Genomic DNA, 19,328 nt, shown 5'->3' on the forward strand with positions numbered 1-19,328 from the left:
AAAAGAATGTAAACTATGATTATATAAACCACAAAATAACAAAAATGTAAACACTGTTAAAATATTATTGAGATTACAGGAAGTAGAGACCTGGTGGTGCAGTGGTTAAGAGCTCAGGCTGCTTATCAAAAGGATCAGCAGTTCAAATCCACCAGCCACTCCTTGGAAACTCTATGGAGCAGTTCTACTCTGTCCTATTGGGTCACTATGCGTCAGAATTGACTCAATGGCAATGGGTTTGGTTTTTGGTTTTTTTGAAAATAAATCTTAAAATACCTGTATCTTAACATAAATTTCAAAGGTATTAGCAAAATAAATATAAATAAATCAAACTATAGACAAACTAGTAGAAAATAGATTTGTAATCCTAATTAAGGAGAAGTAATATTTTTATAATAATTGAAATAATAGAAGACATCTCAAAGGAAAAGATGGGCAAAAAAGTATTACATAAATACTTTACAACTTCTCTGAAATAACAAAAAACTTGTTAAAAAGCAAAAAAAAAAAAAAAAAAACCAGAATAAGCACTTAGAAAATATAGCAGATGAAAGATTAATATCTATAATGTATAAAAAAAAATTACCAACAATAAACAAACTAACAAAAAACTCAAGACTCAGTGGACACATGGGCAAAGAAACAAGTAGCTAACTGACCCAATAATAAAAATAGTAAATAAATGTTTTTCAAAATTTAAGTTGAGCTTGTTAGCAAATTAATTGAAATAATAATGAAGTACTGTTTCATACATTATTACTCACAATGATAATAATACATTATTGTTGTTGTTGTTAATTGATTATCTGGTTCTTACTACATTTTGGCTAATAAGGAGCAAAAGCAAAGCAAGGTCCAGTGCTGGTAATGCTTCGGAGAAAGACATACACTTAGTCTTCGTAGGCAGTATTATAAATCGGTAGTGATTTGGTAAATGCAAATATTTCTACACTTTGACCCAGTGAATCTCAAGTGTGAGAATTTATTCCAAGGGAATAATTTGAAGGAAGAAAGAATAAAACTGCAAGTACAAAGTTGTTTATAGTAGTAGTTGTTTAAAGTTGTTAATCATAGTTAAAATAACTATAAACATCTGAAATACCCAACAATAGATACATCAGAACAAAAGATTATGTACCCATTAAAGGATAAATGTTATGACAAGTCAAAATATATGGAATTAGTTATTAAACAGATTATGTAAAAAAGTAGAAACAGGAAGTGATACCTATACAATCAAATCAATTGTGAAAAATTATAAATATCGGCAAAATATTGGAAAGAATGAAAATTGTTGCTTTTTCAGAATTTATGGGGTTGTGGGTGAAATTTTAAGTTTTTCCTAGTGTTTTTAATATGCTTTAATAAGCAAATTAAAGTTAAAAAGCAGAGATGTATATATTTTCAAAAGATTTTCTCTAAAGAGAGTTCACTTTCCTTTTTAATTTGGTGCTTTTTAAAATTTGGTCAAAATTTTACATCTGGTGATCTGCTTGGAGAGGGAGTGTTAGTTACTGTATTTCCAACCAGGGCTTCAAATGGCATTGGTGACACCCTGGACACACTATAGAACAATCCATAACCAGAAGGCTTTTATGCTGAGACTGACCATGGGCAACATAATGTAGGACAAGGGTTTTCTAAGGGTACTCTGTGAAGCTGGGATCCATCGAGGTGCCTCAAGGCTACAAGTGAAAAGAGAGGGGGCCTAGGGGTGCACAGCCAAGCCCTCCTACTCCCTTCAGCCAGAGCAGTCCCACTTTCCCCCACATATTGGCATTCTGCAGATTAGTTTGTATAAAATATTGTGCAGCTAAAAAAAAGGTTTCAAAACTACCCGTGTGATGGAAAAAACATGAGATATGGAGTCAGGAGATATTTGGGCCTCAGTTTCCTCAACTGCAAGATGAGAACAAGAATATTTACCTCGCTTAGTTACTGGAGGGATTAGATTAAATTAGGAGTGTAAAGTGACTATTCAGTGATGCATTGCTTAATGTCCACAATATGTTCTGTGAAATAGGATGTTATGTGATTTGGATGTTGTACAAACACCATATCGTAGTCTGGTCCTGATTTTTCTTTAAGCATCCTGAACAAGCTTTGTGCCTTAGCAGTGACTGTCAACGTGCTGAAAGGGATTCACTTTTGTGTTTGGTCCTCAATCCACATCATTAGCAATTTCTCCACATCTGATATAGGTCCCTCTCATGTTTTTTGTTAGCCTTGTAGCTTTCAATGGAGCCAATCCTTTCACAGCTTGGAAAATTTTCTCTTTGTTTTTGAGGATCATCATGATTGTCGAGTGTGACATGTCTAAATTTTGAGCAATAGCACTCAATGATTTTCTACCTTCGCGTTGATAACCTTTTGTTTCACTAGTACTGGTTTTGCTGTGTTGGGGAGCCATGATGCACTTCGTGGTAATATTTTTGAAAGAAAATTAAGCAGAGAGATAACGCTATAACACTCAAGAGACATGCGATACACCAGACTGGATGCTGCTGCCTATGAGTCAAAGCATACACTGTTGTACAGTAAACTTTTTATTTGTAAGTAAGGGAAGTTCACATTAAAATAATGGTAGAAAGTACAGTACAGTACATACATAAGCCAGTAACATAGGCATTTATTATGACTCTCAAGACACATGTATTATAGGTTATATATGTACTATAACATCATATACCTGGCAGCACAATCCGGAAGCTGCTGCATTTGCTATGTCCAGTTACATCTGCTACATCCCATTCTTGGGTAGGGATTTCTGAACTCTATTATGACCTTATGGGACCACAGACATATATGTAGTCAGACACTGCCCAAATGGACATTATGCAGTGCATGACTGTACTATGTAAAATGCTATAGAAAATTTATTTTTTATAATTAGATCAAAAGAAGTAGGATATAGGCAATCAAATGCAATAGAATAGGGAAGGAGGAGAGCTAGTGGGACTTACCTGCTGCTTGAGGCACACGTATGATAGGATTCAGAGAGGAGAGGGGATGGCACATCAGGAGGGAGACATGACATGAACAAAGGCATAGAGGCAAGCGGGTGAGCAGACACAGGGAGGAGGGTCTGGAGAAGAGGGAAGGGTAGGCAGGAGCCTGGCAGTTGGAAATACTCATTGCTCAGTGCCCATTGCTCAGTGCTCCATGGCACTTCTGGTTATAGTCATAGAATTTATTTTGTGTGCCTATTTCAACTTCCCTGCCACATCTTCCTTCATTTTTTTATTTGACAAATGTTTATTCGGGGCCTAATGGTGCCAGGTACTGTTATAAGAACTTTGGGATGAAGACACACACACATACACACACACACAAAGATCCTTGACTTCTAGGGATAATAATAGCTAACACTTGTGTGTCAGTTCTGACTCATAGTGACCCTATAGGACAGAGTAAAACTTCCCCATAGGTTTTCCTAGGCTCTAATCTTTATGGGAGCAGATCACCAGGTCTTTTCTCCCAAGGAGCAACTTGTGGGTTCAAACTGCCAACCTTTCAGTTAGCAGCTGAGTGCTTTAACCATTGTGCCACCTGGGATCCTAGCTAACATCTAGACCACACTTACTGTGTGTACCAGGCACTGTTATAGGTAATATTAACCCATTTAATCCATTTAATCCTCATGATAACCCTAGGAAGTAGGTACTATTATTAGCCCCATTTTTGATGTAGGGGGGGCATCAAAAGGTTAAGTAGCTTGTCCAGGTCAGATGGTGGGTCACTAGCAGAATGGGGACTGAAGCTGGACAGCAGGCTTCACAGTTCCGGCTCCCAGTGATGTTCAACACACATACGCTGAAAAATGGTGCCAAGGAAAGATGCTGGGGGCATTGGGAAGCAGGGCTGGATCAGTGGCAGGTCAAGGAGGTTTACACTCTACCAAGAACATCAGGAGAGGTAAGCAAGGAGATGAGGGCAGCATAAGGGGAAAGGGAGAGAGGTTGAACGTCTTGTTTTCAGAAGACAAGTCTGACAGAATGGATGGGGATGGAGTCGTGGAAAGCCTGGAGGTTTGGGGGTGGGGTGGGGACTAGAAGTCGCCTGGGAGGGAAGGGCTGGGGTTTGGACTTTGGGGTGGCAGCAGATTAGAAAGCAAGAGATGACTCTGATGCCTTTTAAAAGAGGAACTGATATATTAGGGTGGCTTCCTGGGTGTGAGCGGAAAATGAAAAGGAAGTGTCAGAAGTTCAGGCTTGGGTGACCCTCCCAGACCATTGTTTCATCAGCGAATATTCACTGAGGGTCCCCTCTGTGTCCAGCGCACACTAACTACTGGTGTGGACAAGGACTGCTGTCAGGAAGCTAGTGCTTACATGTTTACCTTCCTTGATTCAGCACCAACGACTCCAGCCCTGGCCCGAGGGGAGCATCTACCCCCTCCACCGCACCTACCTTTTTCTTGCTCAGCGGCTTCACTAAGGTCTGGAAGTTTGAGCCCCACTAAATTCTGATTTCTCATCAGGATGTGCTCCTTTGTGGAAAAGAGAAAAGACAACATTTCAGATGATGGCATCAGGCTGACTCTTCTCTTGATTCTATGGCTCTGTGACCACTAAGCCTTGGGTAGAAGATACTACAGGTCAACCTCAAAGGTGGGGTAGACAGTCACGACATGGTAAGATCTGAGGGACACCAGGAAGACAGCTCCTCTCTGAGCCTGTGGATGCATAGTGCCTAAAACTCACGATTAGTGCCACAATTCCTTGGGTTAAGAATTCTCCTCAGCATGGTCTGCTTTTTAAATAAGCTGAGTGCCTCAGGTTGAATAAACTGCTCAGATAACACGGTGGTTGAGCCTTGTAGAAGGCCTGGAGAACAAATAGGAGCATAACTAAGGGCTCTGGGTACAAGAGGGTCCCCTGGTTATATATAGCCCCTGGAAACAATCTTTGGTCTCAGGGTTGTACCCTGAGCTGGCTGGAACTTCCTGCCCTGTTTCTCTGGGCAGTGTGTATCCACTTCCAGGAGTTGTGACCTCCCCATCCACTCTGTTCCTCTGTGACCTTTTATGGCACCTCTTGAGTTTTTAAACTCTCCAGACAAATGAGGACTGGGAATTGCCGCCCCAAGGCGGCAGGCCCTGATGTCACTACCTTACCTGGGGCCTCAGCAGTCATAGCCCGGGGAGAGATGGAGACGCTGACTGCAGGTATGTGGTGCAGGTAGGCTCATACCAGCTCCAAGCCAATTAACACTAGACCAGGGTCCTCAAGGGGAAATGCCTGACAGAGCTTCTCACTCCTTGTGACTTGTGCTGCAAGTGGATTTTTATAGTCTCCTGTATAGCAGAGGCAACTTGAGTGGTATTGCACCCAGGTAAAGAGAGAAAGGAAGAGGCCAGCAGAGGATGCCCATAGCCCCCGTGGAAGTCACAGCCAGGGTGGTTTAGGTATTTCCTTAGAGAGCCAGTGGCCCACAGGCAATCAGCTCTCAGATACTGGATTGGGGGTGGGAAGGCATGCTCAGTTGTCAGGGTAGTAGTTAGTGAAGAGCTGAAACCTTCTTTGCTGGGTGAGAGAAACCTCTGGGGTGTGGCAGTATCTGTTGCCTAGGCCTGGCCTCTGATGCCCAGGGGCCCATGGGGCAAATCCCTGGCAGTCGGGTTCCTTGGCCCTACCTTCACCAGAGATCTGGGACTGTGGCCCACCACGGGCAGCCCCAACAGGCCCTGTGCTGATCTACTAGTTAGCTGGGTCCTTCTGGCTGGGTGAAGTTTTCTGAATAAAATTTTAAATTCAGTGGCCAGGCCTCAGCTCCCCCTGAGCCTCCAACTCAGCATCATGGGAGGTTTCTGAATAGAGCAACAGCCAGAGTCTGAATGCATCCCTGCTGTCACAGAAATCCTCTCCCTGGTGCTTGAACGCTATCCGGTGCCTCTTTTCCTTCCCTGCCCTGTGGACCCTCTGTAGGGCAGCCAGGAGAGCCTTGTCTAGCTCCTCCTGTGGGGGCCCCGGGTCCCACACTACTGGGTTCCAGTTGCCTTGGCCTGTAGCCTGAGTTGGCCTTCTGGGGAAGAGAAGAGTCCAAATTGCCTTGTCCTGTTAACCCCTTCTTTCCCTCACATACTCAGGGCTCTCTCCCCTACATCTCTGGATACCACCAGTCTCCTCCCGCACAGGGTGGCAGCCCCACAAATGACCACTGTGCCTGGTTTGATGGCCAATGAAAGTGGGGGCACTATAGAAGTCAGAAGAAATTTAACACAGGAGGAGCAGCCCCTGATGGCCATCATTATACTTGTGGATGGACTTGAGACCCTTTGTTAATAGGCACAGAAAGGAAAGTTTGGGCATTATAAAGGAAAAGCTATTTCATCCTTGCCTGGCCCAGTCCTAGGAGTGACAAGGCACTCCATCAAGGGGTTCCTGTTAATGAACTGCCAGCTCCAGCTGGAGGAAGGAAATAGCCCAAGACTGAGGGGCCCATGTGTCTTCCACAAACCCACTTTCCGCTTGAAACGTGGCTTTGTATGGCTACTATATCCCAGACTGACCTCTCCCTAGTAACTTGTGTAAAAAGCACCTGAATCTGGTGTTTAAGAAGACAACTATACAACTGGGCCTGATTTCTCAGGGTGGAGAAGTTTACGGTCCTGCAAGGCCCAAGTCCAGGCCAGAGCTGCCCTGCCCAAGGCCCCAGTCTTAGCCCAGAGGCCTTTCAGCCCAGGGGGCCCTGGAACACACACCACCTAGCCCCCAGGAACTCACCTCACGGAGCTTGGTTAGTTTCTGCATCCTCACAGGCTGCACTTGTATCTGAAAGTCTTTGAGCCCAGGCACTTTGGCCAGCTTGCTGCTGGCTTTGCCTGAAAAACGCTTCTCTTCCTCCGCCAGTGGCAGCTTGGCAAGCACTTTCTGTAGCCGGGGGCTGAGTTCTTCATGGCCACTGTCCCTGGAGACCCCCCGCAGCAGGGGGGGCCGGGAAACCGGGGGCCACAGCTCAGCTTTGGAGCCAGCCTTGGGCCCTGTCAGCTCCCCAGATGAACCCTTCCCCTGAGGGGAGAGGGGGATCACCCCTCCAGAGCCCAGGGCTGGACTTCTCGGCAGAGGGTCACCGTCCCTGGCTGTCTTCAGGAGCTGCTTCCCCAGCTCACTCTCCACAGGGCCCGGCTGGGGGCTGTTCAGGGCCATTTTCCCGACACTGCCTGTGCCAGGAGCTGAGCCCTTGGGTGTGGTCATGGGGTGCTGGAGGGGATCGAAGTTTTCCTTTTGTTCTACTGCAGTCTCTTTGGACTTCTCAACCATGGGGGAGCAAGGAGCCAGCCTGCCCTGAGACACTTTCCTCTGGTCATTCTGCTTCTGGTCAGCTAGCCCTTTGGGAACATTCTGAAAGAGACAAGATAGAGCTAGGACTCTGGAGGCAGCTTGGGGAGAAGATAGGGAGGGTCACTTCTGATGTGGGGCCTCTGTTCCCACAAACCTTGCTAAGGAGCCCATTTGGATGTGGGGGCGGGGGAGGTGGGCTAGGTGGGAGGGGAAGGTTTCTCAATCAGGTCTGAGTTAGCAAACAAGCCTGAAGTTTGTAAAACAGAGAAGGCAATGGGACTTGCAATCCAAAACCAGCCACAAACTTCCCAAAGGCTAGAAGCTGAGGAGAAGACTGGAGTGGAGGGCAGCCCAGGAAGTCACAAGCTTGGCCCCAACTCAACCGCCCCAGATTTTAGTTGTAGCTCTGCCTAGAAAGGCCCTTAACTCTTTGGGACTTGGATTTCCCATCAAATTTGTGAACCCTCTGAAATTGTATGCAAATGTGTGTGTGTGTGGGTGTGTGTGTGTGTATTTCTGGGAAAAGAATCCACAGCCTTCACAAAATTGTCAAAGCATTCAATGATCCAAAAGAGGCTAAGAATCATTGGATGACCCCCGGACACCCTTTTAACTTAGTAATGAAGTCACTCCCGAGATTCACCATTCAGCCAAAGATTTGACAGCCTCATAAAACAAAACGAGACTAATGGGGCACAACAGTCCAGGGACAAGGACTAGAAGGCAGGAGAGGACAGGAAAGCTGGTAATAGGGAACCTAAGGTTGAGAAGGGACAGTGATGACATGTTGTCGGGTTGTTAACCATTGTCATAAAACAATATGTGTACTATTTAATGAGAAACTATTTGTTCTGTAAACCTTCATCTAAAGTACAATTAAATAAATGAAGAAAGAAAGAATCATTGGATGAGATGATTCTTGCAAAGGTAGTATCTTAACTGCTCAGAAGTTCTAAGATTCTGCACTCTACTTTTGCTCCCCAAGGGAAATTTGCTTTGTGAGGAGCATATATGTCTGTATCTGGGTATTTGAGTAGCTGTTTATGAGTGCACTGAAACGTTTCCAGAGCTTTTATCCTAGGTCCAGCTCTGGGTGAGACTGTGTTCTAACAGTACCCTTGACACTACCTTGAGCACCTCAGCTCTGACCAGGTGTGGGGCCCCTGTAAAGAAAGGGTTTTCCTGGCTGCTCCCAGTAAGAATCCCAACCAGGGTCTTGAGCTTTGTTGCAGTTTTCACTTGAGCTGACAAGAACAGCAGTCTTGTCTGGCTGTTGGGCCTAGAGGTCCCTCTTCTCACTAACCAATAGTCTGGCTAGGGGGTGCAGAGCAAGGGCAGGAACTTCCATGGAGGTCACCCCAACTGAATCCTGCCTCCCTAGCCCCTCCACCTCAGACTTCCAGTCATGATAAAGCAGAGGAATCTGACAGTTTCCCCAGCATCTCCCAGCCTCGACCTCCACTTATACATACTTGCAGGCTGTTCAGGGATCAGCCCAGACTTCCAGGGGACTATGGCTCCCACACCCAAATCACCCTAGTAGGGCAAAGCTCAAACTCACAGACTCTCCAAGGTGAGGTGAAGAGACTTCGGCCTCATCCTCCTTCTGCTGGTGAAAGTACACACAAGTCAGTCAGCAACAGAAAGAGACTATATTTCCTCTTGAAATACCCCCAAGAAGGCCCCTAGCAGTGGTATAAATTCCTCCCTTATCCAGTACCCTCAACTCAAGTAGGCCATGGGGAGGCCTTCTGATACTAGGAGAGAAATCCATTGGCATAGAAACCCTGAGTGGGGCCCCTGTTACCTGTGGTGGTGCTCCGGGTAGAGGGGTCTGTGGGCCACTGCATGCATCCAAACCTGAAATGGTCCAGATACTGGTGAGTGTTGTCCAGCACCCTAGGCCCTCAGCTGTCCCTCCCCAGAACGTCCTTCTTAGCAATCTAGGCCTGGGAAGCAGTAACGCCACCATTTGTTTATTACCTCCCTCCCCTGTGCCAGGTTCGGTGGTGGGCTCTCATTTAATCCTCACAGAAACCATATGGGGAAACTGAGGCAAGCCTAAAAACCTGTTGCTGTGGAGTCAATTCCAACTCATAGTGACCCTACAGGACTATGCAGCTGGAAAGCATCTGCACTGGGATTTGAAGCTCAGATGCCTGATCTGAGCCTGAGCTTGTCCCACAACACTGACAAGCACAGGCTGCTCCCCCTAGCACCCTGTCCTTTCCCCTCCTAGCCCAAGGGTGTGGCCCTGTATACAGCCTAATGAGATAAGAAACCAAAAGGCAAAGAGTGTCCAGTAGGCTTTCCAAGTAAGCTCTGTGCTGGACTTCTCTTTGGGTCCTCTCTGGACCTGCTGGGCAGAGAAAGAGCCTGTCATACCTCCCCTTCCTATAACATTGCCCCCATCCTCACCCAGTCTGGCCATCCTAGGCTAGGCCTGCCTCCCTACACTACCTCCCAAACCCCAAAAGAAAGTACATCTGCCTCCTCTGGGGCTGAATAGGGGTCCTGAATGGTAAGCCTGCAGAATAGAGGGAAGGTGGTGGGGAGGCATCTTGGTCAGTCAAGGGGAAGGGCTAAGCCACCATCCAAAGGGAGAAGCCGGGGCAGGAAATGCCTGGCAGGGTTAGACCTTACCTTGCAGGGGCTGGACCTCACCTGGAGGGATGGGGACTGTGAGTGAGTTGCTCCGAGAGGATGCAGGGGAAGGTCCAGGGCTGAGGTTCGGGGAAACGGCTGAGGAGACAAGATACAAACTGGCTGGCATTCATGATAGTTTAGGACTTCAACCTAACAAAAACCTTTCAGATATTTCTGACCCCTGGGAACTGTATCTGCCTAATTGGGATCAGTGGCTGATTCCTGACTGCCATACAAGGTTCCTCCTACAATAGCCCAACCCCTCCCTGCTGCATGCCCAAAAAAGGGGGCACTCAAGTCATTCAGAAGGGTGAAGGGGGCTGGCACTCCTCAGCCTGCCTGGCCTGACCTCCAAGCACCTTGCAGAAACTGAGGACCTAGCATTGTTTGTAATGCACAGCTTCAAAGACTGCACCTCCTACTGGACTTCTCAGGATGGCCCTGATTTCAAATGCTCCTTTTTCCCTCCTAGGTACAGACTTGTCTAAAACCTGCTCCAACTTTTCCTTAGAAAGAAGAGTCACTCTAGCCATAGGGGTAGCAGGAGGATTTCAGGGCCCAGGAAAATTTTCCATCTAACTCAGAAATACCTGAAAGAGCCCTCCTCACTCCGTACAGTACCTAGGATCCTTCCCAGGATCCACAGTTAAAGATTAGGGAGAGGTAGCCCAGTGATGGTCACTTCAGACCTTTGCTAACTGAGGAGGTGTCCGGGAGAGCAGGGTTCCCTGGGGAAGGTAGGGCTGTCACACAGAACCCATCCGTGCAGGGTAGCCCAGAAGTCTGTGTGTATGGGCATCACAGAGAAGGATTAAGGTATGTGGAAGCTGGCAGCGGTGGTGGGTGGGGTGGGGTGTTCAAGTTCATAGCTATCAAATGGGTTGATACTTCTTTGCAAAACATGAGACTACAAATGTCATCTTCAGGGCCAAAGAACAAAAAGTAGGAAAGCTTTCTCAGCTAGAGTTGTATAGGCATTTCTGAAACTAGGCAAGATACCTTTCCTCTCAGGATCCTCTCTAGATGGCTTACTCCTCTTGGGGCCCAGACACCTGGAGGCAGGCAAGTCAAAAGCAACCCCCTTGGAAGCTAGGCTCTCACTACAACTGGAGCCAAGTGCTTCCCCTGCACCCCCACCCCAGCCTTGGAGTGGCTCAGGTCAGCCATCCTGGCCCTGCCCTACCTGACGGGGAGTCTCCTGGGCTGCTCCTGGACTTCCTCCCTCGGCGTGTCAGGAATCGCTCACTCACTGTCTTGGCTTCTTCCAGCAGTGCCAGGTTTTTCTTCTTGTCTTCCTCTGAGATGCTTATATCTGGAAGCTGGTCATTTACCAGATCAATGATGTGCCCCGCAGGGTCTGCAGAGGGAGGTGAGCTCAGTGTAAGAGTCCTTGAATCCTTGGCCCCAGGCTGAGAGGCCCTGCCACTCCAACCTCAGCATAGGGATGCTGCCCAGAGCAGACTCAGCAGCCAAACCCTGGCCATGCCCCTCCACAGACAGATTGCATGCAGACAGGAGGTGGCTTCCTCAGTAGGCCTTGCCCATCTGATCTTTAGCCTGTGGCCACAGCATGTCCTCTGTCACAAATGCCATGAAGCTACCACAGGCTTCCATACTGCACTGAATTTTGTGTCTTTAAAGGAAGGTCATCCAGCATGCTATCCACCTGCATGCTATCCACCCCCGCTAGTGTGTTCTTACTTTGAGTCTGTTTCTTTAACAAGCTGGTGAACTTAAGGTGTGTGGATAAAGAGGGCATTCCAAAAATCATGGGCCACAGACACAATCCCGTGGCTACTTTCCTTCCCTTTTTTCCCCCACTCACATTGTTTACCCCTATCCTTCTCCAAAACCTCCCCTGCTCCAGCAGCCCCTCTTTGGGTAAAGGACACCACTTCTCACCCAGCTGCTCAGAAACATGGGAGTTACTCCACACTCCTCCCTCTTCCTCACTCCCTCTATGTCCAACCAACTGACCAAGTCCTGGCATTTACCTCATCACTATCTCTGGAACCTGCCCCCTTATTTCCATTCTTGCTCATTAGCTCTTACCTGAACAATTATATCAGCCACCTCATAAGTTCACCTGCCTCCAGGCTATTCCCTCCATTCCACTCTTCACTGCCTATCAGAGTGACCTCTCTAAGAGCTGTATCTGACCATGCCATTCCCCTGCCTCATCTCATCAAGGTTGTTCGTGGTCGTCAGTGTAACATCCAAACTTCAAACTGGGCCCTGCCCCACATAGTCCTTCCTAGACCCCCCTGATCCAGCCACTCTGTAGTCAGCTCTGATTTTCTGCCTCCCCAGCTTCTACTCCCCATTTTTCAGAGAGTAGCTCCTAACTTTTCCTTGGGGGAAGCCCCTCTGACTCTCAATTGTATTAGTTAGGGAGGAGCTAATTCCTTCCCACCTCACCCCCATGCCAGGAGTGGGAACGTGTACCAGTCTTGGCCAGTCAATAAATTCAATTCCTTCAGCACAGTGATTGGTTCAGGGATAGCCATGTAAGTCCAGTGAAGGCCAATCCTGGGAATTTTGTGATGTATATTAGGGAAGAAGAACTCTCTTTCTACTGACGGGATGTAAACCTGGAGTTGCTGGTAGTGATTTGCCACCATGTTTGAAGAGCCTGCCCAAGAAGAAAGCTAACACGTAAAAAAGCAAACTTGAGAGAAGGAATGGGACAATTACTAAAACCCAGTTTGAGCACCTGGATCCAGCATTACCTGAAACCACAGCCCCTGGCTTTTACTCAGTTTTAGTTTTTTTGGTAGAAGATAGTTTGAGTTGAGTTTCTATCATTGAAAGAGTACTGACTAATATAAATGGCAGGATATTCAGTTACCAAGAGTGCTAGGCTGTGGCTCTGCTGCTCTATCAGGTTGCTTCTTCCATCTGGAATGCCTTTCCTCCCTCATGTCTATCTGTCCAACTCTCTAAGGATTCAAATACCATCCCTTCCAGAACACCTACCCACCCCCCACCCCCGAGAGAATCAGCCCCCTTCTTCCCTCAGTTTCCCTAGCACTTCTGTGAACCCATAAACAAAACCCATCGGTGTCAAGTTGATTCCAACTCATAGCAACCCTATAGGACAGAGTAGAACTGTCCCATAGGGTTTCCAAGGTGCGGCTGGTAGATTCAAACTGCCGATCTTTTGGTTAGCAGATGAATGCTTAACCACTGTGCCACCAGGGTCCAGCACTTCTGTGAAGGCCCTTACAATACATATCTGTCTACTTCTCAGGCTCCTTGTAGATTATGAGCTTCTTGAAGGCAGGGACCAAGTCTGTATCACATCTATGGTCCCAGTGGCTGGCACAGTGCAGGCCCTGAGAAAACATTTGGGGAATGAGTGGGTAATGGGGCAGCCAGCCTTGTACTTGGCACACTCCTGCTTAGATATGTGTCTTTCTACTGGAGGTGAAGGGCTCTGCCACCTGAGCCCCTGAATTGAACCTCACCAGCTATTCTGTATTTCATGTCTCTCTTTGACTCCCTCATCTTCTTCACGCCTGGTTTTTTTTGCCAAAAGAAATTGAAATTAGATACCATACTTGTTCTGGGCTCAAACACGGAAGGGCTGATCTACTTTGCCCTGCTGGACTCATAGGCATGGGCCTGCCTCAGGAGCAGGAGAAGGCAAGGGGCCCAAGCTCAGCCAAGCTGCCAGACCACTGTCTTCCTACTCAAATACACTTTCTGGTTGCAGAAATAAGATTAATTGGTCTAGTCCTCACCCACAGAAGTCAGTGAAGCTGTGGAAGCCTTCAGGTGTCGGTGAGAAAGCCTCCTGTGTGGACTGTGAGCTCTAAAAGATAGAACAGAGTCACCTTGGTAAGAAAATTTGTTGAAACTTGGAAATAAGGCAAAAAGACATCTGTATATCCTTTCAAACTCATACTTCCAAGTTCATGTAAGGGTCACCTGACCCTCAACATGGGAACTTGTCAGAAATACAAATTCTCAGGCCTAGAGGGCAGTTGAGGTTCAGTGGTAGAATTCTCCCTTTCCAGGCAGGAGACCTGGGTTCAACTCCCTGCCAATGCACCTCAAGTGCAGCCACCACCCCTCTATCAGTGGAGGCTTGCATGTTGCTATGATGCTGTGATACAGAATTCAGCAGAGCTTCCAAACTAAAACAGACTAGGAAGAAAGGCCTCAAGATCTACTTCCAAAAATCAGCCAGTGAAAACCCTACAGATAACAGTAGAAGAATCCGCAACACATCATGGGGATGGCACAGGACCAGGCAGCGTTTCATTCGTTGTACGTGGGGTTGCCATGAGTCATGGCCAACTTAAGGGCAGCTAACAACAATAACCCCAGACCTATCAGAAACTCTCGGGGTGGGGACCAGCAATCTGTGGTTCAAAAGCCCTCCAAGTGATTCTGATGGATGGGAAAGTTTGCAAACTACTGCTCTAAAGAGATGTAACTCTGACTTCTTATTTACTATTTATTAAGACACAGACTCTGAGTTAACGTCTAACTTGTAAAAAAGCTCTTATGATGTAAATGATTCTTGTCTGGTACAGATGCAGATGACTTCTGTGCAGGAGGAAAGATAACCACAAAATTATAGTTTCATTGACCTATTTTACATCTAAATTAACAATGTTATTCCAGTATTCTTTTCCTGACCACTGATTATATGCATATATACATTTCTTGTATTCAACTGGCTTTGTTATCCTGCTGGTTCTCTCACTAATGAGTTAAATAAATTTTTGACACGTGCTCACTATATGTTTGCATGACAATTATCTTTTTAACTCTTTGGAAATTATACTTTGATAACTTCACTCTAGCTTGATTATGCATTGGCTAGTGCTGCTAAAAACCAATGCAGTGACAATCCCATGCATGTCGGCCAATGTCCCTTCCAAGAGATCTTCTTCCCCACAGACCCTACTTTGACCAGGAGCAGGATTCTACAGCGAAGACTCACATCTTTCAGGTCTGTCTGCAAATATCTGGGAGACAACTCTGCTATGGTTTTTGCTTTTCTTAAAGGCTAGCAGATACAAAGGGCCAAACCTAGGAAATGAAAAATAATTTGGGGGAAAAATCCGAAGTTCTCTCTCCCATTTTGAAAACCTGATTGACTGTATTTTCATCAATAAAATTATACAAGAAAGAAGTAAAGATTTATAAAAAAGTATATAGCTGTTTGACCCCCATGTTCTAGAACATATTGTTCTTTAAGCAAAAGGATTAGGCACATGGGACATGTACCTGTTGGCCAGGTTTTTGTCAATATCTCCTTCTGGTGAGCTGGCATCCCCAGTAAGGACGATTGCAGGTGGACTGCAAGATATTCCTGCTGTGGGAAGGCCCTGGTGGTTTAGAATAAAAACAGAGACAGAATTAGGCAGAGGATGGTGGAAGCTTCCAGGGGCTGGAGATAAAGCATTTATTTCAGCATCACGACATTCAGAGATATCTTGATAAGGGGATAGATGTAGTTTTTTTGGACTATTCAGAAAAAAACAAAGATAGGTGGTTTCTTCTTCATTCCCTAGCAGACATCACCCTTGCTTAATACAGTCTACTTTTCATGCTTTAAAGTCAGCCATCCCTTTGCTCAAAGTTCTCACTAGCAATGCAGGAGAGGAATGGTGCAGAGCCCTCAGACTGTGACCAGACCTGGTTGTTGGAGAGAATAGAGGCCAGGAGAAAGGTAGTGGCACCTATCCATTCCTGATATTAAGTGACAGTCCTACAGTTGTGTAATTTTGACATTTCAGTAAAGGTAATTTGTTCAATGGATAATGAAATGCAGTTTAATTGTTGTTGATTTTTAAAATGTTTAAATAAATATGTTTCTGAAATTAGAACAAAGTTATTGTCTAGTCCTTACTTTTGAGGCATTATTTCACGTTTACTGAATTAATGACATTCAAAATAATATCCTATGTTGGTGAAGGAGTCCTGGGTGGTGCAAATGGTTAAGCACTTGGCTACTAACTGAAAGGTTGGAGGTTCAAATCTACCCAGTGGTGCCTTAAAAGAAACGCCAGGAAATCTACTTCCAAAAGTCATAGCCATTGAAAACCATATGGAACACAGTTCTGCTCTGAAACACATGGGGTCACCATGACAATTGGATTTTTTTGTTGTTGTTGTTTGTTTTTAATGTTGTGAAGTTATAGTGGAATTGGTATACTCATGTGTTGCTGATGGCTTTGTGAATTATAAAACCATATCAGGGGCATAATAAATATTTGTTGAGTGAATAAATGAACTCATGAAATTAAAAACAATATGGAATATACAGTAAAATTCATAAAGATGCACTTTAAACCTATATTTTCCCAGTCTAGGAGACTTGGTGGCACAGTGGTTAAAAGCTTGGCTGCTAACCAAAAGGTTACCAGTTCGAATCCAACAGCCTCTCCTTGGAAACACTATGGGGCAGTTCTACTTTGTCCTATTGGGTCACTATGAGCAGAATTGACTCGATGGCAATGGGTTTGGTTTTGGTTTTGTTAAGTAGACTGGAGGTAAAGGTAGGACCACATTAACAGGAATATGCAGTATCTCTCTGCTTCTTTACCCACCTGCTACTGCAATATTTTCATCTCAGAATTGCTCCCAGTTATATCTGGAAGATTCTCTAGGGGTTGTTGCATATATCCCTTCATCAAATTAGCATGGTGTCTGCCATTTTTCTGTCTCCTCATCCCCAGCCCCCTTTACTGACATGTGCTCCACTGCTGCCACGGCCCTCTGAATGCACCATAAAACAAAAAACAAAATAACCCAAATCCATTGCCATAGAGTCAGTTCCGACTCATAGTGACCCAATAGGGCAGAGTAGAACTGCCCCAAAGGGTTTCCAAGAAGCAGCTGGTAGATTTGAACTGCTGACATTTGGTTAGTGGTCGAGCTCTTCACACTGCACCACCAGGGCTCCTGAATGCATTACAGTCTGTGCCAAAGACACCATCTCCTGATGCTTCAGAGTATGTCACACCGTCTTCCACGTTGGTGTGTTTCCTGTGGCTTTAGAGCAGTGGATGCTAGTTGCCTCCACTGCCATTTTCTCTGGAGGGCTAGATCCTTCTGGAGCCCCTGGGCATTCAGCATTCTTACCACAAGCCTTGCCAGAAAGTCCACTTACGTGGGATAAAGGCCACACCCCAAAGGAAACTCCCTTTCAACTGATTGGCTACTCACAGCAGATCCCATCATGGAGGTGATCACATTATATCAAATCTCATCATGGAGGTGATCATATCATTATACAACTGCCAAACTACATAATAACTGCCAAATCACTGAGGATCATGGCCTAGCCAAGTTGACACACAACCTTAACGATTACAGGCCTGCTCTGTCTCAGAAGAAGATGTAATAATAAAAGAAAATGATGACTATGTATACAGTTTGATACATTTCATGTGGTTTACAAATACTCATTACTCCAGGCTACCATTAAAACGAGTGGTGGCTTTACTCTAAATAAACCGGTTCTCTCTATCCTTTGTCCACCAGGCTGCCCTGGTGGAGGCCAGGCAAGCAGCAGAGAGCTTGGGGGCTTCCAAGGGGCCAGGAGGGTAGCAGGAGGATGTTAGGTCATGGTCTGGGGAGCAGAGTCCAGGGAAGCTTCTGAGGTCAAGAAGGGGAAGCAGTGTATCAAAATGGAAGGTGGTGTGCTGGGGTGGGAATGAGCAGGGCCAGCAGCAGGTGCAAAGCCGATTGGGAGAGCCAGGAAAGAGCACAAAATAGGAGAATTTTATACTATGTGGATTCTCTGGTGAGCAAGGAGGGCTGAAGTTTTTCCAGTGGCTCCTCTTCACATTATTAATAGGTTTTCTTGATGTGTGGCCTCCTAGATGTCAGTTAAGGAATGACAGCACCTGTAGCCTATTCTCTTACCTTCAGAGATTGCAAATTAGGGACCTGTGGGACTGTTTGGGAGCGCTGGTGGCACAGTGGTTAAGAGCTTGGCGGCTAACCAAAAGGTCAGCAGTTCGAATCGAACAGCTGCTCCTTGGAAACCCTATAGGGCAGTTTTACTGTGTCCTACATGGTTGCTATGAGTCAGAATCAGCTCTATGGCAGTGGGTTTTTGGCTGGGACTGTTTGAAGAAGCCCTGGTGCTGCAATGGGTAAGCGCTCAGCTGCTGACCAAAAGGTTGATATTTGAACTACCAGCCATTCTGCAGGAGAAAAATGTGGCAGTCTGCTTCTGTATAGATTACAGCCTAGGAAACCTTATGGGGCAGTTCTGCTCTGTCCTACGAGTTGGAATTGACTCGACAGAAACAGGTTTGGTTTTTGGTGCCTGTTTAATACAAGCAGTGTTTACAAGTGTTTTAATTAATTGCAACATTTCATAATTTGTAGAATTCACATAAAGATCTGGATTTCCTGCTTTTCTTGGAAAACCAAGAGATCAAATCATCTTGGGCCTACATTTCTGGAGAATAGTCCTCGGTTAAAGTCAGCTTAAACTGGCTTGCTTTAATCATTTATGCCAAAGGTGAGCAAAACAAGCCTCTGAAATGCTTCCTAGTTAGCACAATGAGATTGAAAGTGGGATGGAAGTACCCCTCACTCCCTACCAGGTAGTACCCAGAGGCTGATACCCTCAGTATTGACACCTGTGGGAAAGTGGCCTGCAAGGCACCGGAGCATGCTGCTTTCTGGTGCAAGTGTTCTGTATCCTGGCCAAGGGTCACTTAGCAACAAAGCTCTCTGGAGTTGGCTCCTTCGCATGGGCTATGGGCACCCTCACTTGGAGGAGGGTTGGGGCAGAGGCGCGCACACAGAAAGGCTGAAACATGCCATGGGGGGCAAGTGCCAAGCGTGTAACCACAGACACACACAATCCCAAGCTGTTTAAAAACCTGGAGGCATGAAGCAAACAGGGCAAAATACTCCAATCCTTTGATGGAATCTTCTTTGTTCTCTCCTCCCAACGTGTACAAAGTATACAAGTAATAAAATCAAAGTATTCTTTCCCTAATCAGCTCACAGAATGGTTGAACAAGCTCTGAGCAACTTTTCTCAGTTTTCTGAAAACAATTGTTTTTGAGGGAAACATTCATGTCTTATGCAGGCTATTTTTCACTCTAATAGGAACTGGGGAGAAAGTAACCTAGGAGAAAATATGGGAAAATTTCAGGGGCCCTCTGGGGTGATTTCTGCCAGATTTTAATGCACTATAAATACCCATTCCTGCTCCCACTATGAGCTGCCAAACAAAAGGTAGGGCCCCCCCATGGACAGATCCAAACTCCCCGAGGGACTGAGTTGCTGGACTGAGGGCTCTGGGGACCATGGTCTCGGGGAACATCTAGCTCAATTGGTATGACACTACTTATAAAGATAATGCTCTACATTCTACCTTGGTGAGTAGTGTCTGGGGTCTTAAAAGCCTGTGAG

General features: G+C 46.0%; 1 protein-coding gene across 1 annotated transcript in view; it reads right to left on the minus strand.

Annotated features, from left to right (window-relative positions):
* The window catches only part of IRAG1 (inositol 1,4,5-triphosphate receptor associated 1), a 150,481-nt gene that overhangs the window by 43,255 nt on the left and 87,898 nt on the right, over window positions 1-19,328 (minus strand). Inside the window, 8 exon segments of the mRNA XM_023737217.1 lie at window positions 4,411-4,489; window positions 6,726-7,343; window positions 8,845-8,889; window positions 9,091-9,143; window positions 9,948-10,025; window positions 11,113-11,286; window positions 13,673-13,743; window positions 15,171-15,271. Of these exon segments, the coding sequence (XP_023592985.1) occupies window positions 4,411-4,489; window positions 6,726-7,343; window positions 8,845-8,889; window positions 9,091-9,143; window positions 9,948-10,025; window positions 11,113-11,286; window positions 13,673-13,743; window positions 15,171-15,271 (1,219 nt within the window).

Source organism: Trichechus manatus, unplaced genomic scaffold, assembly GCF_000243295.1.
Source record: "Trichechus manatus latirostris isolate Lorelei unplaced genomic scaffold, TriManLat1.0 scaffold00006, whole genome shotgun sequence".
In the NCBI taxonomy this organism is placed as follows: domain Eukaryota; kingdom Metazoa; phylum Chordata; class Mammalia; order Sirenia; family Trichechidae; genus Trichechus; species Trichechus manatus.